This window comes from Salvelinus sp. IW2-2015, linkage group LG20 (genome assembly GCF_002910315.2).
Source record: "Salvelinus sp. IW2-2015 linkage group LG20, ASM291031v2, whole genome shotgun sequence".
In the NCBI taxonomy this organism is placed as follows: Eukaryota; Metazoa; Chordata; class Actinopteri; order Salmoniformes; family Salmonidae; genus Salvelinus; species Salvelinus sp. IW2-2015.
Window position 1 is genome coordinate 77,810,372 of NC_036860.1, and position 25,662 is coordinate 77,836,033.

The following is a 25,662-nucleotide window of genomic DNA, read 5'->3' on the forward strand; positions in this document are numbered from 1 at the left end:
ACATTTTACGGGCACAGTACATTATACCTTAGTTATCCCTCTTCCTTTAGTCCCACCCTTCAGCTACCCTTTAGTCCCTCCCATCTATCTCTAGTTTTGATTTCTACTTGCCATATATTTTTCAACTGTGCTGTGGTGTTTCACAACAGTTCTGAACCTTTCTACTCTTATAGTTTGAGGCTGCTCTTCAATCTTATCTTATCAATTCATTTAGTTATATGTTTACTATTGGTCTTGTAAACAAAGGCAGTTATTGTATTTGATACTATAGTATGTCTCTTTAACAATATTAACCAGCATAGGGTGTTTTATATGATCAAATTCAGGATGATACCATTTCAAAACATAACAACTCTACACACTTAAATACACGCATATTGAAGGGAAATAAAAATGCAAACAAGAAAGAAATCTCATTTGTGAAAGCACATCTGTWTTGCTCTTTTTAGAATGCATTGAATCTTTCAACAAAAATGTAATATTACATATCACGTTTACTCTTTTTCTCTACTTAAATCCCTTTAAAAACATAGCTACCTGAAGTGACCAATCTGCATGTTCACTCAAAGCAGTATATATATTTATGTTTTTAAATGTTTTTAGAACCCCTTTATAATGTCATTTTTCACAGCGTTTTTTATTATATAGTTTCCAGCAGTCTCTGACAGCATCAACAAAATGTCAACAATATTCAAGAAAAAGACTCCTTTTCCTTTGTTCTACCAGTTGAATACTGTACATTGTATGAGGTTTCAGTCCTGCTAAGCACATTATCAGACACATTCTATAGATATGATTACCTTAATAAGAAACCTCTGGCAGGMTGTTTCTAAACTGACCTTCACATACTAATAGGATTGATAGTAAGACAGGGAGTGTTAACTTCAGCCTAATTCCCTTCATAAGGAGCTCCCCACTGGGCACAGATGTCAATTCTATGTTGGTYCGACGTAATTTCATTGAAATATCATGGAAACAACATTGATTCAACCAGTGTGTGCCCAGTGGGTCCTTTCCTGGTGGCTTTCTCTTTATTAAACTAATKAATGCAGGTGAACACAGCAGCAGGCAACAGAATCTTGGAAACCATTATTTCATYAGGAAATAGAAAWGAACACCCATAATTCTARAGCGCGGAACAGTTATTTGAGTGTGAAGAAAAGTCCAGGTGGCTCATAGACAAACAGGTCATCCACCACAATGTGCRGTACTTCAATGTGTATGCCAATGTTGTCTAGCGCACAAAGAGCCCAGGTCTGGCAGGAGAGTTGGGTTTGTAAACAGTAAAGCTTTGAACAGTCTTATAGAATTCAAAAGAATGATTTTGTCGGAAAGCTATTGTTTCTTCTCCTTCAGTTTGTCCTTGATTTTCTGGGGCTCATCRTACTGAATCAACCGTAGGATGTCCTTGTTGTCCATCACTCCTTGAATGAATTCCCTCTCTGCAATCTTGTCTGGAAAGGAAACATAGAAAATGTCATGACTGAATCAACATTATTATGGTTGTTTATTTAATGTGTCTAATTGTGCAAAACTCATAAGAAGTCACTCATGCCGGATGTTCTCATCGTATCACATTTAGAAAATTCTTCACAATCAAAATTACCATCTTCTTTCTTTCCAAAAAAGTCCCAGACTTTGTCTGCTCTCTTATCAGGTGTGTTCTCATCTTCAGGCAGGTCCTTTTGGTCTTCCTCRGGGATCATGTTAAATATTGACTGTAAAGCAATCAAACAATAAGGAAAAACATGTAACTTTCAAATGTAGATTAAATACTGAATTCAGCACATGTACTATAATAGCACAGTTCATGAAATGCAGACTACATAAAGATTGTTCTCCCATCATATTTTTACGGGATGACTGAATACATAGAATATTAAACAATTCACCTAATCATTTCACAAATGTATGAAATAATATATGTTCTGCTTTTAATTTGATTCATCTTGTTGCACTTTTTGGTTGYAACTAAGATCTTTGTTTATGTCCATTTTGTRTACTGAGTGGTTCAGTAATTACCACCACCACCACTGTCCCTTCACACTAGAGGCAGAGAAATAGTTTGTTTTTGTACCTTAACAATCTCTTGGATCTCATTTTTGCTGATGGTTCCGTTTCCATCCACGTCGTAGAGKGCGAAGGCCCACTCTAGCTTCTGCAGGGTCTTGCCTCCGGAGGTAAGGTGCAGGGCCACAATGTACTCCTTAAAGTCCAGTTGACCATCTGCGTTGGTATCAAAGCTCCTAAAGACATGCCTTGCGTACTCAGTAGGGTCTGCATTAGGGAAGAAGCTGGCATAGATGCCCTCAAATTGCTCCTTGGTGATCCTGCCTGTGGGGCATTCCTTGAGGAAGGACTGGTACCAGACACACAGCTCGGCCTCGTTGTACTTAGTATTGGACTTCAGGTCCTCCAGAAGTTCCTTGGACAGTGCCCCACTCTTAGAATTCCCCATGCTGCAAAGAAACACTATGGTGAATGGATAATATTGTTATTTTTCTTGTTTTGCGTGTACTACGTCTCTCACCTGACTTGGAGGAACCCTCCTGTTGGCTTCTTCCTGACTTGGTCTGACTCTCCTTCTCACCCTGACCACTTCACAATGTGCTGAACAGGATTATGGTCATCGCTACTTAAATACCAGACAAGCTGTCTTGAAGATAAAGAGGATAACTACGTCATACGAGGTTGACATATTTTCTAGGGTCCAATGAGGTAGTAGTGTCTGCATCATACAGGCACAATGACATCAAGCTTTGCATAATACAGGTTGATACAGTTTAAGATTAGCCAAGGATTCAATTGAGCTTTCTGGATGTAATATGTCCATTGTTCCATTGAAAAATACTGATACTACCATCCTATTTCACCTATTGTAGTTGACACTACAGTGATGTTCACTGACTTAATTTTTATTTTACCTTTATTTAACTAGGCAAGTCATTTAAGAACAAATTCTTATTTTCAATGACGGCCTAGGAACAGTGGGTTAACTGCCTTGTTCAGGGGCAGAACGACAGATTTTTATCTTGTCAGCTCGGGGATTCAATCTTGCAACCTTTTGGTTACTAGTCCAACGCTCTAACCGCTAGGCTACCTGCCGGCTACCTGGTTTGTGGTAAACAAGATATGTGAATGAGCAGGGTGAAAGGTGTGCAAGTTTCAGCCCACCTGTAGAGCAGGGTATTCGTGTCTGTGAAGCAGCTCGGGGCTGTCCCTGTAGCTAGCATAGGGAGATGAGATGAATAGTCTCTCCATTGTAACAGTCTCATGGCAGATTACTGGGCCATCTGCTGTTTTAGTAATTGGACCTGAATGAATTCAGGAATTGAGCTGAGTAAGTGCTGTGCTGTGAGAGTGATGGCTTTACTCTGACAGCTCTGTCACAGCATCATACACTCCTCTACTAGAACTGGCTAATGCTCAGCGTAATTAGAAAAGTTGGCTAATTTAGATTAAATTCCTGAAAATGATTCATGTTTCCACAGAGTCTTTGCCAATATTGACACCCATATTAGATGACCCTGCTCAGACCATGTCAACATTGCCATGTCATTGACATATGTCAAGGTTTTTACGTAGTGTTGTAAAGCAATTTTTATTTCAGTAGTGGTTACAGAAGGTAGGGATTTAAACAAGGAAATGTTGTTATACACTACATCCTCAAAAGTATGTGGACACCCTTTCAAATGTGTTGATTGGGCTTTTTCAGCCACATCCATTGCTGACAGGTGTATAAAATCGAGCACAGAGCCATGCAATCTCCATAGACAAACATTGGTAGTAGAATGGCCTTACTGAAGAGCTCTGTGACTTTCAATGTGGCACCGTCATAGGATGCCACCTTTCCAACAAGTCAGTTTGTCAAATGTCTGCCCTGCAGGAGCTGCCCCGGTCAACTGTAAGTGCTGTTATTGTGAAGTGGAAACGTCTAGGAGCAGAATGGGACCGCCGAGTGCTGGAGTGCGTAGAACGTAAAATCGTCTGTCCTCAGTTGCAACACTCACTACCGAGTTCCAAACTGCCTCTGGAAGCAACATCAACACAAGAACTGTTCTTCGGGACCTTCATAAAATGGGTTTCCATGCCCGAGCAGTTGCACACAAGCCTAAAATCACCATGCGCAGTGCCAAGCGTCGGCTGGAGTGGTGTAAAGCTCGCCGCCATTGGACTCTGGAGCAGTGGAAGCGCGTTCTCTGGAGTAATTGATTTGAAATTCAGAATTATTATTTGAATGATCAATAATATGGATGCCTATAATACCATCTTCAAGTAAATTGTTATGACTGGCAATGGTATTAACAGCATAAAAACTGTAAATGATAGTGAGACAATTAGCATTATGTGTGTTATGGTGTTAGTGGTATGTTGTGTAGGTACCAGGCTAATATGTCAGTGTGCTGAGCTCAGCTCAAGGTATTTGCGTTGCCCTCTTGTTACAAGAGAGTGAAGTCTAAGCAACCCGTTTACAGTACTGTACGTCTGATCATCTATGACACAATGGGGGAAATGGTATTGGTGTTAATGTCAGCATCTTTAGAACTTTATACCGTATATCTTTATAACTTTATACCGTACCTAAATAACTTTCAGGGTTTTCAGAGTATTTTGGTGGGATGGTGTGTGTGAATGTGTTATTCATTTAACTGCATCTCATTTTAGTTTTGGCAGCCCCAGCAGAGCTCATATCAGCTTAGGTCTTGATCTAATGTGTTACCTAGTAAAACCAACTGACGTCATAGAGGGAATGAAGCTAGTGTAACCAGCTTATGTCTGACGTGATGGCAGTGTGACACAGGGGACACAAACATAGTTGTGCAAATCATAACTGCTGAGCACAATGTTCAGCCAGATGGATTCCTAACTCATATTTATGTACTGAACATTTTAATGGATTAAGCACTCAAAGCACTCCTATGCCTTCAATCTGGAATTTCTCTTGCATAATCCGATGGCAAGTTAACCCAATCATAGTATCTCAAATATATGTAAGCAGCATTAAGAAATACTACTGTAAAAAATGTCGGTGGGAAATTAGATTGATGATTTAGTCATTACTAATGTTCATCTCTTTATAATGTTCAGGATATAATAGTGTAAGTTGAGTTGAAGTTATAATAACTTCCTGGCTATTTACAGGAAAAGAAGGAAGTGGACCTCTAAATCCATAACAACACACTGAGTGGTGTTGCCTGTAGAGCCTCAGGACATAGCAGCCTACAGTACCATCATGATGCCAAAATCAACATTTCTTACATTGGCATCTAAACTCTCACAAGTATATCAGATCTAAATGTATTGTTATATAAAATAAGATGGTACTGTAGGCTGCTGTTTGCTTGCTTCTGTACAGCCCAGTGTATGCATGTTTCTCATGACATCCAGGATGTCAGCTCAACAGCTGAGCGTGCTGACATGTTCAGAGCAGTGTGTATCTACATGGAGTTGAACAAGGTCAGTGTCCTCATCCATCAATGGTGCTCAGTTTGCCTGGCAAACATGAATGGATTCAGATTGAGGATAATCCTGATTTTTGCTGGAATACCTTTGTAAACTTTGAGTTTTAAGGTTGCATGTTTCATCTACTGCTGGTAATTTTTGATTCTATAAATTGTGGATTCTGGCCAAAAACAAAAACAATACAGGTATAGTTGAGAGGGGAAATCATGTTCATTTTTTATTGGTTGTTATATAAGAATAGGAGGAATTGGAAGTAGACAGTTGTTGGTGAATGTTTTTCAGCCCTACTCTGAAGCTGGTGAAGATATAGACTTTGGGCATTTGGCAAGTGTACATTCCAAAATGATATATCAAAATTCCCTCAAACAGTATGGACTCAAAGTAATTGGGTCATAAGCATATCATTGAATATAATATTGTAAATCAACTAAGATGGCCCCATAATCAAGGGTAGACTATATTTCCTAGGGAAAATATTACCCAACCCTCAACATACTRCAGAATTGAAAGATGACCACAAGAATACAAGGAAAAATGTCTCAAACCCTCGGTCTGGTTCCACTCACTTGAAAGTAATGTTTTGGTATTTGTGCCTTTTTAAGGCGAATAGCACATGGAAGGCAATATACCAACATATGGATTATGTTTACAGAATTTCTAACAAAACATCATTGTGCTGCAATCGTATACTCTCAGCTCACTGGGTTTGCCTTACTTTCCAATAGGAGGTGTCCAATAGTATGTCAAATATTGATTGATTATACATATTTTATTGCCCTGTTTTCCCCACCACTTGAATCTGCAGAGTCATCTCTGTCATCTCTGTTTTCTGTTGGATCTATTAAGTGACACTGCCCCATTTAGTCACAAGAGAGTACATTTAAGGCTTGGTATTACATAAGATGAATAAATGACATCTTAAATCATAAATGACTTAAATAAGATGTAATATCATTACTAAGCATTATCATGGTAGTTCCACAGTGTACTGTATAACTTCTGCCATGAGGAATTAATTCCTCATTCCCTGATCTAACAATCCTTCTGGGTCCTTTGTTTTTACGGTCTGTGCAGAAACGTTTGGTCTCTCAGAAAGCTGAGTACAAATGTTCTCTGAATAGAAACAATCATTCAGTGGTGTTGGATGTTAGCTCCATGTCAAGAATTACTGCACCTCACCAACACAGTGGAGATCTTTAGATACCTGTGACCCTGTGTCCATTCTGTGTCACTCAAGTCAGGTCCATGCACTGAACTCCAATAGGTAGGCCACAACTGCTGATCAGTGAAGGAAGTGGCACTTGCTGCCCTCTTGGTATTCATTGGTGGAGAGTAGTTATGGACAAGACAAATCAGTTGAAGAAAATGCAGGATCCTTTCTCCCAACATCTGTCATCTCTTAAGCCTATTTCCCAAAGCAGTTTGCCTACATTTGCATGTAACATCCTGCATAAGCCAATCACCAGGCTATCAAATAGGAACAGATTGACTTTGCATGCACACATGTTGATGCTTGATCTGCAGCCTCATGCAATAATGTGTGTTTCACAACCTAAAGTCACTGTCATACTTTGAGTTGATCTGACCTTTATGATAGCAGGTACAGTATGATGAAATTATACACTGAGTGTACAAAACTAATATTGAGTTGTACCCCTTTTGCCTTCAGAACAGCATCAATTTGTCGGTGCATGGACTCCACAAGGTGTCGAAAGCGTTCCACAGGGATTCTGGACCATGTTGACTCCAATGCATCCCACAGTTGTGTCAAGTTGACTGGATGTCCTTTGGGCGGTGGACCATTCTTGATACACACGAGAAACTGTTGAGTGTAAAAAACCCATCAGCGTTGCAGTTCTTGACACCATCAAACCGGTGCGCCTGGCATCTACTAACATACCCCTTTCAAAGGCACTTAAATATTTTGTCTTGCCCGTTGACCCTCTGAATGGCACACATACACAATCCATGTCTCAATTGTCTCAAGGCTTTACAATCCTTATTTAACCTGTCTCCTTCCCTTCATCTACACTGATTGAAGTGGATTTAACCAGTGACATCAATAAGGGATCATAGCTTTAACCTGGATTCACCTGGTCAGTCTATGTCATGGAAAGAGCAGGTGTCCTTAATGTTTTGTACACTCACTGTAGTTTGTGAAAACATGCATCAGTAATGCCCAACTATGCCAGAACATGTCCAGTCCAATGTTGGCATTGGCGAGAGCCTTGTTCCAGATTAAAGAGTAAGCCCAAATTAATATTTTTTATTACTATGCTCAAAGAAACCGCCTAGGTTAGATATGACAATAAAATGGAGGTCTATAATATAATTTGTCCTGTGTAATAAATTACGCATTTGGTGAATGGGTGGAGAAAGATGGGAGAAAAAGAGACCACAGCAAGCAGAAAAGAAAAGAGAGAGAGAGTTCAAATAAACAAGGGAGAGACAAAAAGAGTGATTGGAGGATTGGAGTATAAGGGAGCGCAAGCAAGGAAGAGAACGAATCCTTCAATAAAGGTAGCAGGCAGCACATCCTTAGAGCCACAGGAGAGATATACATACAGCATCACTCAAGGAACCTCAAACGCCACAAGATTATGAAGATTTGAGATATATTTGAGAGGCGAAACACAGCGGCGACATATCGAAAGCCTGGATTAGTTGCCTTTTCATTTCATTTCATTTTGCCCAGCCTCCAGCATGGGGACAGAGTGCAGTCGGCGGGGGTCCCTGGCGCTCACCCTCAACATTGTAGCATTTACGTGTGCCCTGTCAGCAGTGACCACTAGCTTCTGGTGCGAGGGGACCAGGAAGGTGGTCAAGCCTTTCTGCACGGGGCCGGTGACGACCAGGCAGTCGTACTGCATTCGCTTCAACAGCAGTAACATCAATGACAGCCGGCTGGTGCAGTACATCTGGGAGTCGGGAGAAGAGAAGTTCCTGATGAGGAAGTTCCACACCGGCATCTTCTTCTCCTGTGAGCAGGCTGCTGACATGAATGGTAAATAACGTTCATGTACAACTTGCAGAAATGTTGAAATAGAACATGCGACTATGTTGGCCACTCAGCAGCTGGTCCTGTGTGACCATGCTCTCTAAACCTGATGTGGTTTGGGTACATTACAACAGGAAGTGAATGAGGAAGTACATTGGGAGAGACTAAAATAAGATCAAGATGCAAATGATTTGACAATCTACTATTTACTTACATAATTACATCATCATGTTGTTTAGTCTTTTTTTAGTCTTTGAGATTTGATAAAATAAGCAAAAAGTAATGTTCTATTTGGTATCAGGTTACTTGTGTTGACTTTACTGAAATGGACTGACGTTATAACGATGCATCAGTTTTAGTAGGAGTTTTACAGTATGGAGATCATTGAGTGCAAGAATTGGAATGCTTGCAGAAACTCTGTGACCCAACATTGATTTGCTATGATTGCTGTGAGACTCAGCAGTAGCCAGTCCTGAGGTGTGACAGAACAAACAGCTGTGAGAGTCAGCAGTAGCCAGTCCTGAGGTGTGTGACAGAACAAACAGCTGTGAGACTCAGCAGTAGCCAGTCCTGAGGTGTGACAGAACAAACAGCTGTGAGAGTCAGCAGTAGCCAGTCCTGAGGTGTGATATAACAAACAGCTGTGAGAGTCACCAGTAGCCAGTCCTGAGGTGTGACAGAACAAACAGCTGTGAGAGTCAGCAGTAGCCAGTCCTGAGGTGTGATATACAAACAGCTGTGAGAGTCAGCAGTAGCCAGTCCTGAGGTGTGATATAACAAACAGCTGTGAGAGTCAGCAGAGCCAGTCCTGAGGTGTGACAGAACAAACAGCTGTGAGAGTCAGTAGCCAGTCCTGAGGTGTGACGAACAAACAGCTTAGTGGGATAGAAAAAGGACTGTAGACATGAGGACTGGAGACACCACTATCAGAATAATGGTAGGGTCTGATTTTAAAAGTGGTAAGTGATTTATCTTGGGGAGTAATCGGTCAAACAACATGAAGGTGAAAATCCTGATCATAACCATTTTGCTGATGCTTCTGTGCATACTAACACATTTATATTTTAATCTATAGAAAATAACGAGAAGAGTAAAAATGGTTTTGATTGCATTACCTATTTCTACAACTACAATTTACATAAGAGATAAGAAAAAGAACAAGACTAGGCTACATGAACTAAATTAATGTTTCTCTGCTTCCAGGTTTTAACTGCAGAGACTTTAAAGACATTGCACCTGACCATGAAAAGGTAGGTAAAACCCATTTATAAAATGATTATCTTTCAGTCTAGTAGTGTAAAGCCCTGATAAATCTATATTGTCCTCTTGACCACAACTTTATATAAGTCCAGTCATCAAAAATATATCAAGACAGGGACTCCTCTCTTCCTTCTATTCCCAGGGGTCCTGTGGCTGTGCATCACAGCTGAGTGTCTCTACCTCATCCTGCTGTTCACGGGTGGTGTACTCATGTGGTTAGAGCTGTGTCCTTGCCTTAGCGTCATGAACAAGCTGAAGCTCAACGCCTTTGCTGCCATGTTAACCGCACTGTCAGGTAACACATCTGTGCCTGGTAATGATGTACACAATCATATTTATTTAAAAAAATGTGACATTCACCATTTGTCAAATGAACAAGTCATCAAATAAWACTTTCATACAGTCACTCAAAGCTGATCACCAGCCATTGAGGAGTTGATTATCTCCCTGCATCCTTAACTATGAAGTCAGCTTCACAGAGGGGGCACACTAGTGAGTGGACATCCCCTGGCTCTGTTTCTCAATGACCAGAGGCCATGTCAACCTCCATGCCACGCTATCACACTAAGGCTGGCACTGGGCTGGTCAAATTGGATAGAAAGCCTACAGTAGACAGGCTTTGGGAGTCCCAGCTCCACAGTAGAGCAGAGGCCAGCGTGTCTGTGTGTAACACTACCCACCAAGGGGATTACATCATCTAATACCATGCATGCAACCCACTAACCATCCCAGGCAGGCAGAGGCTGGCCAGAGTGACCGTGGTTAGTCCATATCCTAAATGGATTATTTCAATTTTACAGATACGATATTCAGTACACTGCTGAATCTACTCTAAGTTTTCATCTTTTCAAAGACCATTTCCAAAGCTGATAGGAGGGGAATGAAGATGATGTTGAGAAAATGTATGTCAATCAGGAGTCATTTTAATGTAGATTCACTCACTGTATTGTCAATAATAGTTATTGTGTTGCTATCCATCTGTCAAACTGTATTGTGGGGGTAAGTAGGAGGGAATATACACGTTTAAAATGTGGTTTATGCACTATAGAATTTGTGGAATCCCTACAGTTAACTCTCCTTGGGTCTGTGGAACAAATATGAATGTGAATATGAATATGATTTTGTTAGCAGAAAAGCAGAGCAATAATAGTAGCAGGGTGGGATGGGAGCCTTGCTCAGGGAGGTACAGTTGTAGGGAAGCTAGCCTAGCTAAGTGATAACATAGCACGTAGAGCAGTGGTCTATGGTCTGTGTGTCCAATGCCTCTGGGGATTTGCTGGTTTCTGGACTAATCGGATTGGAGATGGGGCAGTGGTTTTGGGCCAAGACAAGGCCTACCCATAGGAGTACCCCCACCCCTCCCCTCCCACATTCCCCTGACCCCTCCTCTTGTTGTTAGGGCATTAATCCCAAGTAAAGCAGCTGTAGACGAGCAGAATGTTGGCAGAGAGATGGCCAAGAGGCAGCAGAGAAAGAGAGAGTAGAGGGAACACTGTGCTGTGGTGGGCTTTGATTCTTCATCATTCTCTCTTCTGTCATTGTTATGAAGGGGAATGGCTGCAACTGTATTAATGTAACCTATCAGCTTCCCCAGTAATACTATAAACTGAATATCCAGTGAATAAAGAAGCATGATCATGGTGAAAATGAATGGACTGATCTCAATGTTGTTCACACTAATACCTGTCCTCGTGCAAGGTTTTTAAAATAAGTGAAAGGTATCCAAACTGATAGCCCTCAATTCATAACGTGTACAATATTGCCACGTGTGGCTACTAATATCAATTGCAGATACAATTGTGTTGCTGTACTTATACCAGTGCTTTTGAAAGGTACAACCATTATACAAAAAATATATAGTCTCATATATTATCTCAGGTTTTCATTCACCAACTTTATTTGCGTTTTGTATTGTGTTGTGTCCCTCGGGATCCAGGCCTTTTGGGGATGGTTGCCCACATGATGTTCACCACGGCCTTTCAGCTGGCTGTGGCTATGGGTCCGGAGGACTGGAGGCCCAAGACCTGGGACTACAGCTGGTCCTACATGTATGTACGGACTAGGTCACTTACCGATACACTAGGTGCTGTACAATAGGAGTTGTCTCTGATTAAACTCTAATACCCAGCTATGTGATACTTGTGCAATTTTAAGCGACGCTAGCATTCTGAGGCCATGTACAGTAGCACAGTCATGATGGAGAGAGCATGCATGCTGAGGTTAATCACACCCTCTGTACTTCTTCTTCCCCCTCCCCAGCTTAGCATGGGGCTCCTTYGCCACCTGCATGGCTTCTGCGGTGACAGCACTGAACAGGTACACCAAGACCATCGTAGAGTTCAAGTACAAGCGGCGGAACATTGAGAAGAACCTGAGGATCAAGCAGAAGCTGCTGGAGATGGACCTGCCAGAGCAGATGTGGGACATGTACCTGACGGCTGTGCCTGCAAGGGGAGAAGGAAATGCTGGGCCTCTGGACCTCCCTGTCAATGGGCACAAACCCTCCACTGGAGCAGCCTATGTAATGGGCCTGGACAGCATGACAGAACCACAGGGAGAGGCCTACTGCTAAGACAGTGGTCACCAACCCTGGGCYTGCAGGGCCCCATTCCAATMCTGTTAGRATGTACCTWCCATCCTCCCTTCATTGAGGTTATGACTGCTCCAACATGATTGGATAGGTTCCAATTCAAAACACAAAGGGGAGGAAGAAAGGATRCATTTTCACAGTATCAGAAGAGGGCCTACGAGATCTATAAGGCTTTACAGGACCAGGCTTGGTGACCTCTTCATTAAAATGACCATAAATTGKCTCTCATATACAGGATCCCAAACTCACTAGACTGTATAGGGCATAATGGATCCCATTGAGAAGATCATTACTAATATTATGGCTAAAGGAACATGGAGCTGACTGAATAAACAACACTTGTCSTCAACCTCCTCCTGTATGTTTCTAGAGCCAAGGCCATGACTATTCTTATCATTACTGTTATTCTGGAGCAGATGGTGAAGCTGTTTTTACAAGCTATGATAGTAGTTTTGTTGCCACATTCGGCATGGGGCTGCAAATATCAGCCAAGTCTAGTTTCCATATGGATGCTTGGTGTACAGATGGCTATTTCCAACACGTACAGTAGGTTACAACATGGTGCTTATGTTTATATGTGCTGTATGTAAGTTTGTGTTTGAGAGAAAGTTGGATCTTAATATTTGCTTCAGAATGTAATGAAGAAAAAGGCAGCAYCCATAAACATACACAGGAAATGTATTGAGCACAAACTTTGTCAGAAATKAAGGACAATWCRGACTGTGAATCTGTCTATGATTCTTGGTAATATTGAGGAAATGGGTTTAAATGCCCCTCATAACTAGGGAATATTTAAATGAAAACCAACTGCAAACGACTACTAGCTGAATGGATCAATGCAGGACTCTACTAAATATTTCAACTATTTGCCCATGCAGCTGCCTTGAATTGTCTTGGATTTAAATTAAGGGATGCCATGTCATTTCTTATGGTAATACTTGCTCAATCTGACTACAGAAAAAAATGGCCACAAATACACATTTTTCCAAGTAGTTTACAGTACTTCGACAATACCGTCTAAGCCTCTGTTGGTGAAGGACTGCCATCTAGTGGAGTAAAGGGTAAGTTCACAGAGTTCTGAGAACCTGCTTTCCGACCGTGGATGTCGCTGTCACTTTCCTCTGTATCTTTTTTCCACCTCATTGTAGGCTCCCATCCTACCAGCCAAAGTCCTGCCCTGTCATCTGGTAGAAGCGCAGGTTGTGTGGCTGGTAGAACTTACGTAACCTGAGGATGACCTGAGGGTGGATGTCAGCATGTGGCCTGCCCTTGGTTCTGCCCAGGCAGTGGGGCTTGCTGCTGCCCTCTGGCTTCTTCAGGCAGGGGAAACCCTTTGTCTTGTTGAAGTAGAAGTGTTTGTCTGTGATGATCCTCTGAAGGCCCAGAAAGTCTTGGACTCTGCCCAGCTCCCCTGCAGGGTCGCTCACCAGCCTCTCCCCATGGACAAAGTGGATCTGCTCCAAGGGGAAGTGGGCCAGCCACCTCTCCAGGTGCAGAGCATACAGGCCAATCCAGATGGGGCTCCAAAGGGAGTCCACCTTCAACGCCTCCGTCCCGTTATGGAACGTCAGGGTCTCGAAGCTGGGAACGCCCGGAGTCTTGGATATGATCTGGGTGTAGTCAGAGATGGCGCGGGTCACAGGGTCACGCACCACCACGATCAGTTTGACCTCCTGGGACATGGCGTGGATCAGGCCGGGGCTATCCGCCGTCACAAAGTACCTGGGTGTCTTCTCCAGGACCACCTGGCCCTCCAGAGCTTTGGGCATCAGGTTCCTGAGAGGGACAATGAGGCTGTTCAATCTTATATCAAATACACAAAATACAGCCAAATTAGAATATAATCATATCCATTTGTTTTAGATCCAAGAGAGAGGGTTAATTCTTTGAATAACCATCAACCAATCCAAGGTACTATTGATTGAGGCCTACAGCCAAATAAAGGGACTGAATCATCCCTTAACACCATGACCTATCTGGTCATGCTCACTCCCCACAGATCTCTATGTCATCCTGTGCCAATGAAGCCAACAGGCCTGCTGGTTCTTAATAATTGACATGGTGTTATATAGTTTTCCCCAGTGTGCTCTCCAGCCTCACTCAGCTCTTCCTCCCTGCCGGATGTTAATACACTCCCATTCAACTAAACGAGGGCTGAGGGGCACTGAAACTCGTACACACCCCTTGTAAGAGCATGTGCTACCAGGGAGAGAGAGAGGACACAGTCGGCTGTCTGCCTGAATAGAAATCCAGATGAAGGACAAGAGAGAAAGAAAGGAAGGAAGGAAGAAAGAGAGACTGGGAGAAAGGAGGAGGGAGGGAGCACACAAATACAAGCAAAGTCCATTAGTGAGCCCACTTTTGATTTTCCCTGGAGACAGATTTTRGCACTGGCAGAATATGTAGCTTTTGTGTTGCATTGACTCGCTTGGCATTTGCACTCAGCTTTTCTCCCTTGGAGCTGTTATCTAACCATTATCAAGATCGAGTTCAATTCCATGGGTAGTGTTTAAATAAAGAGCCWTGATTATTTCCCTCTCAGCAGAAACAATGCATACTCCAGTGCATATTCTCATTAGACAATGTGGTGCTATACTTTGATCAAGCAGCTTGATGAATATTTCCATTTTGGGAACAGACAGTATGATACTTCAGACATCAACCGTGCTGAGCGATTAATGCTTTTTGACGATTAGTGCTTTTTGAGGTCAGTTCGGTCCGATTATAAAAAAAGAATCACGGTTTTCAATTTCAAGTTTCAATAATGTTTGAAAACATTAATTAAATGCACTATGCATTGTGTGGCCTGAATGCTGTAACAAGACAGAATAAAACAATCAATAAAAGTCACATGATGGTAGTGACTGTCCATTACTGCTTATCCCTTATTAACCATAATTTATTCACATTACTTTAATAAAATATTTTAGTTGTTGTGTATATTACATTTGTTTTATTTAATAACTTTATTATTTAATCCTAAATCATCATCTCATCTCTATTGAGCTGCTGTCTATGCAGTCTGACAAAATCACAATTTTGTAGTCCTTCAAAGTAAATAAGGCATACTTTTATGACTGCTGAATGACAAATATCAATCACTTAGATCATGTACAGTATTTTAAGGTAGAGATAAACCCTCGTGAAGAAACAGCTGCTCTATAGCACCTCATGATCGCACATTCTTCTGTCTCTTCCATAGCAGGCGTAAAATAATTCAAAGACCGGACAAGTAGATGCGCAAGGGATTGTGGTCATTGTAGTTAATTCTCACGTTTTACGCGCTAAACAATAGAATATTAGCCTGTTGGAAACTACAACTCCTTACTACATCGCACAGCTGAGGCTGGATCTGATGTATCTCTAGAGAAACTGTACAATGAGCGAATTGAGCGCACAGAAGAAAACTGAACAAACTGGAATTCAAATAATTGAACCAAAGTTGGTCATTTAGATGTTTAAAAAACTAAAATAACCGCTCACCACACGACATCAAACAAGGGAGAGAACAAGGTCCATATTGTGCGGCACTGTTGGCCCAAGCACCTTGAAATGCATTTGTTGTAAGAAATGTGCTATATAAATAAAGTTTGATTGATTGAGTGATCATGTAGCAGATGTTAGGTTCAGGAGTTGGGGGAATGTTTGGTACATTTATTTGTTTTTGGAGAACAGTCAAAATGATAAAATAATAATGGCATAGAGAACATTGCTCCATAATATGTGTTATTGATTTTACAGTTGTTCTTCAGAGTGTATGTATGGGCCATGTAGGGGACCCGAGTGGTGCAGCGGTCTAACACACTGCATCTCAGTGCTAGAGGTGTCACTACAGACTCTGGTCCGATTCCAGGCTGTATCACAACCGGCTGTGATTGGGAGTCCCATAGGGCGGTGCACAATTGGCCCAGTGTCATCCGGGTTAGGGTTTGATGGGGCTAGGCCGTCATTGTAAATAATCATTTGTTCTTAAATGACTTGCCTAGTTAAATAAAGGTTAAATAAACTTATAAAAATAAGTAAATGTAGGACAGCCCATAGAGAAATTCCCCCAGCCATTAAATAACCCCTTTAACTTGCAATACACACGGCTGACTATGAGCAAGCAGCAATTCCAAGGAGGAATGTGCATCATTCTACATCTTTTGCAAGTTGTAAACAAAATCCGAATGCAAACAATGAAACCCTCCTCAATCAAATATCAAATATATATAAACAAATATCAACCAAACACAAATGTGTGTTTCAGCATTATCATTCTAATCATCATAATCATTCTAATCATCATCATCATCATCATCATCATCATCATCATCATCATCATCATCATCGATAGGTAGGTAGGTAGGTTCATACCTGTACCAATTCAACCCACGTGAGTAATGTCTGTCGAAAAAGTGGGGTTCAGAGCCAAGTGCTCGAATGTCAGGATGAAGTCTTAGGAATTCCAAAAGAGCTCGTGTTCCGCCCTTTTTCACCCCTATGATGATTRCTTGGGGTAGTCTCCTTGCTGCGGTCCAGTCCTTACCAACATTGGCTGATTGCGCRCCAACTGCACSTGTCGCACCTGCGCTGCSGACGGGGGATGCTGAGCGCACACYGACATCTGTAGCCCTCTTCTCAAATGAGGCATTCTTCCTTTGGAACAGCTCAGTCAAAGGTAAAAGTTGAGAGGTTTGCTTCAAATGTTTCGCAGTATCCACTAAAATAAAATCACAGCAGCCGGAGAGAATGAAGTACAGCGACGCGCAAACCACAGCAAGGGAGAACACGAAGAGAAGTTTATGCAGGAGTCGCGGAACGTCTTGTTGAATGTGATGAGAACCAGCCATACCTTCTTCCACAAACAAATTGAGGCCATTCTATGAACAACACATCCTTCTTTCGGTACATCTGCTATTCTTGTAAGCAAAAGCACATAATCATAATTCCATGCCCAAAAACATGGTGCACCGGCTGTTCCAAGCGAAGTGCCAAATACGCTTGTCATCCCATACTGACACGTTGTTGATCTCTAAACTGTTCATCGCAATAAATTGTTCCTTCTTTCTATAATAACAATATTTTGTTGGACATAAACGACGGTGTAATGTTTCCACACACAGTTAGTATAGTATGTTCTTGCTCATCTGACACTGCTATATTAACCATCATCTAGAGATGCTGTGCGCATCTTTCAGTGCTGCTCTACCTTGATTGGAGGGATGGTAGAGAAGGCGGGTTTCACTGCTCAAACTTAAACTGTTGCGCCATGATCCTGTAACATCAGCTTTAGGATAACTTTCTTTCTCAATGTTTGCATTAGGCAGGCAATTTGCTTTCCTTCCTCAGGCTATGGTATTATGTTGGTCAGGAGGGAAATAACACCACAAGGCAACTCATTTCAGCTTTGACATAATTTTCAGGTGACAATTTCGTCAATAAATATTGATTTATGCGTGAATAAAGTAGGATACTTGTTAAAGAGATTTTTTTTTGTAATTCATATTACAGTTTTTGAGGCATATATGGGAACAGCTGACCATGCAGATTTTTTGGGGGTTCCTTGCATGACTTAACACACATTATTGTTTTGCAATGATTGAATATTGTTCTTTGCATCCACAGACAGAAAGCCCTGTACATAGGCATCATGACGTAATAGGAAGCGTTTGTAATACAACCAGGATAATCTCCAGGCAGAGGTATTAAGTCATACAGGGAGGGGGTTTGTGTCTGATTCTGCTTTTTTTCGCAGCATCATAGTGAAAATCTTTTTTTATGGAAGGACAGCCCAATAATGACTGCATTATGGGTCATATGGGTCACTTCTGATACTGTGAAATCTCCTCTGAACAGGAAACTGTGTATTGTAAGCTTACACGGTTTACCAGGAAATGGTCACTGTACAATCTGACATTGGAGCCAACTCCACTTATGTCCCTTAATTGAATATGATCTGTGTACTCTGGTGGAACCTTTAAAGAGCAATCCATGGTATTATAATCAAATAATGCCATTTCTGATTCAAACTCAGATGTAGTTTACCAGAAATCCAATGCACATCCTTATAAGTGAAAAGCTATGACAAACAATAGACGCAAGAGGCTGAAGAGAAGCCTTCACGTGGAGAGAAACCTTCACATGGAGAGAAACCTTCATGTGGAGAGAAGCCTTCACAACCTTCACGTGGAGAGAAGCCTTCACAAGCCTTCAGGTGGAGAGAAACCTTCACAAGCCTTCAGGTGGAGAGAAACCTTCACAAGCCTTCAGGTGGAGAGAAGCCTTCACAAGCCTTCAGGTGAGAAAAGCCTTAACAAGCTTTGCATAAATGAAGGCACCAGGAGGATTCATATTGGATCAAAATATATGCTGTGGAAATATCAGTGAAAATAACCCACTGGCACAGACTTCAGTTCAACGTCTAGTTTTGATTTTAAATTTGGTAGAGTTGTCAACTAACGTGAATTCAACATGAAATCAACAAAAATGTCACCATGTCTTTAGATTTAGGTTAAAGTGATTACATTCCCTTACATTGATGTCTTTTTTCAAATCCAATCAGTTTCCACATTTATTCAACATCATCACATTTAAACAAGTTTTAAATGATGTGGAAACAACATTGATTCAACCAGTTTTTGCCAGTGGGACACAATAGTTTAAACAAAACATTTATTGTTACATTTGAAGCAAGGATCATGTGAGATAGGACAAGTTATTTTATGTGTTATTTTTTAAATTATTTTTTAATTTAGTTTATTTAGTAAATATTTTCTTAATTATATATTTTTTTAAACTGAATTGTTGTTAAGGGCTTGTAAGTAACGTATTTCACAGTAAGGTCTACCACACCTGTTGCATTTGGCGCATGTGACAATAAACATTTGATTTGATTTGAAGAGAGAATTCAAACAGTTTGTTGTGAAAGCACAAGGTATTGCCACCAATGATGTGGTTCAATACGGGGACCCTGTCTTTCTCTTCCAGACTCACATCTGAAGGTTGGCAATAAATAGAGGCTTTCATCAACATCTAAATTAGACTGTGTCCATCACTGGTTTCCTAAAATACACAGCATCAGCTGGATATGTGTGTTCAACATTACCTTCTGCTACCATTTCTGTCAAGCGTTTACGCACACAGTATGATGCACACATTCGATAAATCCAACGTATGCACTACACAGAATGCACTGCAATGCCTCTGCAACGCAATGCTGCAAGGCAAACGCAGCGTTCCACTGGAAATATGTACTTCTGGTGTACCAAAATGCAATAACGCTGTCGGTGTGATCGAGGCGTTACGGTCATGCGGGATACCTGCTGTGCAGTGCAGGTGACCTGGTTTCTGCATCACATCTGGGATCATTGTTTAATAAGACCCGTGCATTGTAAATACGTAGGGATTAAAGATCACTTTAGAAAGCAGAGACATGTCTAAGCGTCTGTTATCTAAGATAAATCCTGTTTGTTCTGGAAAATGACCACATTGGATTATAGGGTGGAAAACTGATGGTGAAGATTGAGATGCTGCTGCTACCCTCTACTGAATTCACCTTTCTACGGCTTACATTCCACAGCCTCACATGCCCCAAGCATCTCTGATCGTGTGTGTGTGTGTGTGTGTGTGTGTGTTGTGTGTGTGTGTGTGTTGTGTGTGTGTGTGTGTGTGTGTGTGTGTGTGTGTGTGTGTGTGTGTGTGTGTTTGTGTGTGTGTGTGTGTGTGTGTGTGTGTGTGTGTGTGGTGTGTGTGGCGTACATGGTTAGTTCTGTCAGTGAACAGTCATAAACTCAGCAAAAAAATAAAAATCCAAATAACTTCACAGATCTTTATTGTAAAGGGTTTAACACGTTTCCCATGCTTGTTCAATGAACCATAACAATTAATGAACATGCACCTGTGGAACGGTCGTTAAGCACTAACAGCTTACAGACGGTAGGCAATTAAGTTCACAGTTATGAAAACTTAGGACACTAAAGAGGTCTTTCTACTGACTCTGAAAAACACCCCAAAAAAGATGCCCGGGTCCCTGCTCATCTGGTGAACGTGCCTCAGGCATGCTGCAAGGAGGCATGAGGACTGCAGATGTGGCTGGCAGGGCAATAAATTGCAATGTCCGTACTGTGAGACGCCTAAGGAGACAGGACGGACAGCTGATCATCCTCGCGGTGGTAGACCACGTGTAACAACACCTGCACAGGATCGGTACATCCGAACATCACATCTGCGGGACAGGTACAGGATGTCAACAACAACTGTCCGAGTTACACCGGAACGCACAATCCCTCCATCAGTGCTCAGACTGTCCGCAATAGGCTGAGAGAGGCTGGACTGAGGCTTGTAGGCCTGTCGTAAGGCAGGTCCTCACCAGACATCACCGGCAACAACGTCGCCTATGGGCACAAACCACCGTCGCTGGACCAGACAGGATTCACGTTTACGTCGAAGGAATGAGTGTTACACCGAGGCCTGTACTCTGGAGCGGGATCGATTTGGAGGTGGAGAGTCCATCATGGTCTGGGCAGTGTTGTCACATCACATCGGACTGAGCTTGTTGTCATTGCAGGCAATCTTACGCTGTGCGTTACAGGGAAGACATCCTCCTCCCTCATGTGGTACCCTTCCTGCAGGCTCATCCTGACATGACCCTCCAGCATGACAATGCCACCAGCCATATTGTCTCTGTGCATGATTTCCTGCAAGACAGAATGTCAGTGTTCTGCATGGCCAGCGAAGAGCCCGTATCTCAATCCCATTGAGCACGTCTGGGACCTGTTGGATCAGAGGTGAGGGCTAGGGCCATTCCCCAGAAATGTCCGGGAACTTGCAGGTGCCTTGGTGGAAGAGTGGGGTAACATCTCACAGCAAGAACTGGCAAATCTGGTGCAGTCCATGAGGAGGAGATGCACTGCCGTACTTAATGCAGCTGATGGCCACACCAGATACTGACTGTTACTTTTGATTTTGACCCCCCCTTTCGTTCAGGGACACATTATTCAATTTCTGTTAGTTACATGTCTGTGGAACTTGTTAAGTTTATGTCTCAGTTGTTGAATCTTGTCATTTTCATACAAATATTTACACATGTTAAGTTTGTTGAAAATAAACGCAGTTGACAGTGAGAGGACGTTTCTTTTTTTGCTGAGTTTATGTTATACTGTACCACTGCAATACTATTGTGACACTCAAATCAAGTTAGATGGGTGATAGAGATATTTGTCCACTGTAGGTTTGCTGCTAAGTGGTAAGTGTCATCTGCTGAATTGTTAGTCTCAGGAAATAAAGATGGTAACTCACTCAAACTCTGAAGGGAGATACATGTAAGTGTGATCAATATATTTGTGCTATGTCTTACTTCATAACGAAGCAGAGCTGCTTMTCTGTAGTTAACAGGAAGAGATWTTTCTGCAACTGAAATGACAGGTCTTTCTCACAGCTGCTCCAAGGCAAGTCATAATGGTCTGTTGTGAGGTTAAATCAACATTGTGCTGTAATACTTCTTCCAAATATTTATTTCATGGCTTGTGGTTCTGTTTTAGTTCTTAGTGCTTTGTAAAGGTAAACTTTCYTAAACATGTTCTTAAATAAATAGGTATACTGTGAGAAATKACTATAATAGTAATTGTTAACTGTTTCTATAGAACCCGCTCCTCTTCTCTTCCAACGTGCTGAATSTCAATCCAATTCTCTGAATCCAGCAGATTACCTATAGAGATCTTCTTAAATGTATGCAGAGGCATGTTCACWATAGTATGCTAATGTRGCCCCACATGTGACATGTTTASCTTGTATGCCTCCCCATCCTGCAATCACAGATAAGACTCTTGACCTCTGAGCTGAGTACTAAGAGATTGTTATGTCATGTTATTTTCAAAAGGTGTATTGCTCTTCAAGGATCTTTGGTCTATACCCAATCATGTAAGCTTAAAACGCCCCCAGAAAATGAATTAGTCACCACTGGCCCACAATAATCTTTCCTTATTATCACACAATATAACTGCCCTCAACATGTCCAATGAATATTTAATACAAAATGTTACATTAATTGGAACTAAAAAAGTGTCTGTAACGTACTGTAGTAATAGCAGCTCTTTCAACAAASATTGTTCTTGTATCATCAGTGCGGWACCATTACAATAACCRTATTTTGTCTCTCCAAAACCGGTCCAAAGGWTAAGGTTACTTTCCAAATCCCCCTAGTACAGKAGTAATTGTAGAGTWATAAGGTCTGAGMACTATACTGCTGTCCTGAAAGGCAATATCCTCTTGATTAGAACTAAAGCCCTTAAACCCACTGKCACTTCCAGATAATMATATTTTAAAGGAGATTACTCTTTACTTCTTGAGTATTCRGAGATGAATACAGGATCCCTATCTATGACTAGATTAAAAACTGTCATYTGATTTGCAAAAAACATYGTGTTTCTTTATCCTATTTTTATTCTGTACAAATCCTGAATTGTGATGATTCAATCAATAAAGTCTATCCTCTATTCTGCAGGTGTTATATTTCTTGAGAACAAAAAACAAAATTATGAAGACCCGGACTAGACTGGGTAGCTCTCTACTGAAGRCATGACAAGGAGAGGGTGTTTGATATCAATGTAATCTATTATAGAAATGACAATTGTTCAATCAATGAAAAATGTACAAACAAATATAAGAGATTATTCACAAATAATTTAAACAAGCAAGTAATACAACAGACAACTTTATAAAGAAAATTTTTCTATCAATATACTTTTTCCTTTCTGATGGAAAATAGTAAGCTACATTTGAAGTGACTCAAACATGGTGCTTATTTTGGCTCTCATTGAACGTACTCCTGAATAAATATTTCTCAAAGGCATGGTCAGAGAATGCAAAATAAGGTAGACTGGAAGCAGAGGCTGGATAATCCAATATGTATTAATTATAATTTATTATTAAAAAAATATATATATATATATATATATATAGAAATATAAACATATTAACATACGAGTACCAGTCAAAATTGGACACACCTACTCATTCAAGGGTTTTTCTTTATTTGTATTTTTACATTGTAAATATTAGTGAGACTCAACACTATGAAATAACACATATGGAATCATGTAGTAACCAAAAAAGTTTAAACAATCAAAAATATATTTTATATTCTTCAAGGTACCTTGATGACAGCTTTGCACACTCTTGGCCATCTCTCAACCACTTTCACCTAGAATGCATTTCCAAAACAGTTTGAAGAGTTCCACATATTGCTCAAGCACTTGCTGCGCTTTTCCTTCACTCTGCAGTCCAACTCATCCCAAATCCATTTCAATTGGTTGAGATCGGGTGATTGTGGAGGCCAGGTCATCTGGATGCAGCACTCCATCTGTCACGCCCTTGGCCTTAGTATTCTTTATTTTCCTTTATTATTTTAGTTAGGTCAGGGTGTGACATGGGGAATGTTTGTGTTTGTAGGTTATTGGGTGGTTATATGGTAAAGGGGGGTGTGGTTGTAATGTATGGGTTTGTGTTGAGTGTATGTGTTCTAGCTGTGTCATGTTCGTGTTAGTTGTCTAGGAGGTCTATGGTTACCCTGAATGGGTTCCCAATTAGAGGACAGCTGATTTCTGTGTCTCTGATTGGGAGCCATATTTAGCGGTAGCCATAGGCTTTCGTTTGATGTGGGTAATTGTCTATGTTATACGTTTGTAGCCTGTATGTGCACTACGTTCATAGCTTCACGGTCGTTTGTTTGTTTTTTGTTAGTTTGTAAAGTGGTTTGTTTTTTGGTTCTCCTTCTTCATAAGAAAAAGAAGATGGCTTATTTTCCTAATGCTGCGTTTTTGGTCCGTCAATCCTCCACACGATCGTGGAAGAATTTCCCACCACACGAAAGGACAGAGCAGCGTGTGTGATTATGTACGGCAACAGGACCCACCTACACAGGGATTCTGGAGATGGAGGACGAATTGATGGAAAGGGAACCTTGGGCTCAACCTGGAGAATACGCCCGCCAAAGCTGAGTTGGAGGAGCGAAGCAGAGACGGCGGCGATTTGAGAAAAGGCAGCACGGAGGCGAGGACTGGACCCCAGACCCAGTGTAGAGTTACTACCGAAAAATTTCTTGGGAGGATACCAGTTGTAGAGCATAGGAAGGTATGGCCAAGGGCAGGTAGAAAGACCTGCGCCCACTTCCCGAGAGGGACTAAACCGCTGGAAGAAGAGCAGGCCCGTTTCTGAGTACGGAGCAACACCGCCCTCCTCCAACGCCTTAGTGTCAGCAGCCACTGGTGCTCCATAGTACTGTGTTGTGCATACCCAGTGCGGGTTTTATTCCACCTCCCCGCACTGGAAATTAGGGCTAGATTGCGAGCATTGAGCCAAGTTTGCTCCCAGAAGACCCCAGCATTTCTACCCTATTTTGGGCCACAAACGATTACAACTCCTCGGGCCGGTCTTACCATGGCTACCAGCCTTACGCATGGTGTCCCCGGTTCGCCACATAGCCCCGCTCGACGGCATGTTATTCCACATACCGTCTGCACCGCGAGCTGGCACTTGTTGTCGCTGCCCCCGTCGACGGGAGCACCTTTCCAACCTATGTGTACGTATGGGCCGGTCCCTCAATGGCCTCACCCGGAGACCGGATTCAGACCCTTCATCCCTGCCACGCGATACCGGATTATATCCTCCGGCGCCACCTCCCCTGCCCCAGTCCTGCCTTCCAACAAAAGTTTGGCCAAGACACCACGCACTCAGGCCTTCCAGTTGTGTCTTCAGAGCCCTGTTCCTCCTCCACGCACTCGTCCAAATGGTGCGTGTCTCCAGGGCCCAATTAGCCACCAGGTGCCTACACCATCCCGCACCGAAGCCTCCTGTGTGTTCCCCAGAGTCCATGTGCGTCCTGTTGCTGCTCCCCGCACTAGCCCTGAGATGCGTGTCCCCAGCCGTGATTGGAAGGCCAGGGTCATCTGATGCAGCACTCATCACTCTCCTCTTTCAAAAAGCCCTACACAGCTGGGGTGTGTTGGTGATTGTGCCGTGGGGTGAAAAACAAATGACAGTCCCCACTGAGCGCAACACCAGATGGGCTGGCGTATCGCTGCAGAATGCTGTGGTAGCATGCTTGTAAGGTGCCTTGAATTCTAAAATAATCACAGACCGTGAATCAGCAAAGCACCGCCACACATAACACCACCTCCTCCATGTTTACGTGGGAAATTACAATGCGAGATCATCCGTTCACCCACACCGATTCTAACAAACCACGGCGGTTGGTACCAAATATCTCGAATTGACTCCAGGACAAAGTTCCACCGAGTCTTAATGGCCATCTGCTCGGGTTTCTTGGCCCAAGCAAGTCTGCGTTACCTTCTATCTTCATCCCAGTGGTTCT

General features: G+C 42.0%; 4 protein-coding genes across 5 annotated transcripts in view; 2 read left to right on the top strand and 2 right to left on the bottom strand.

Moving 5' to 3' along the window:
* Positions 1-25,662, top strand: part of gas7a (growth arrest-specific 7a) — a 95,313-nt gene that overhangs the window by 43,850 nt on the left and 25,801 nt on the right.
* LOC111980201 (recoverin-like) lies at positions 414-2,637 on the bottom strand. 2 transcript variants are annotated; one of them, XM_024010883.2, is made up of 4 exons: positions 2,531-2,637; positions 2,078-2,459; positions 1,607-1,718; positions 414-1,454 (listed from the first exon to the last, which is right to left on the bottom strand). In XM_024010883.2, exons 2-4 carry the CDS (start codon positions 2,456-2,458, stop codon positions 1,336-1,338), a joined length of 612 nt encoding a protein of 203 aa, XP_023866651.1. In that variant the 5' UTR covers position 2,459; positions 2,531-2,637; the 3' UTR covers positions 414-1,335. The 2 variants fall into 2 exon arrangements, with proteins under 2 accessions (XP_023866651.1, XP_023866652.1); XM_024010884.2 differs by having other exon boundaries at positions 2,078-2,472; positions 2,531-2,620.
* On the top strand, positions 8,167-12,293 carry LOC111980205 (germ cell-specific gene 1-like protein). The gene is made up of 4 exons (XM_070433709.1): positions 8,167-8,467; positions 9,864-10,016; positions 11,658-11,769; positions 11,981-12,293. The coding sequence occupies exons 1-4, from the start codon at positions 8,167-8,169 to the stop codon at positions 12,291-12,293; spliced, it is 879 nt and encodes a 292-aa protein (XP_070289810.1).
* On the bottom strand, positions 13,169-17,143 carry LOC111980203 (heparan sulfate glucosamine 3-O-sulfotransferase 6-like). The gene is made up of 2 exons (XM_024010885.2): positions 16,668-17,143; positions 13,169-14,114 (listed from the first exon to the last, which is right to left on the bottom strand). Exons 1-2 carry the CDS (start codon positions 17,141-17,143, stop codon positions 13,469-13,471), a joined length of 1,122 nt encoding a protein of 373 aa, XP_023866653.2. The 3' UTR covers positions 13,169-13,468.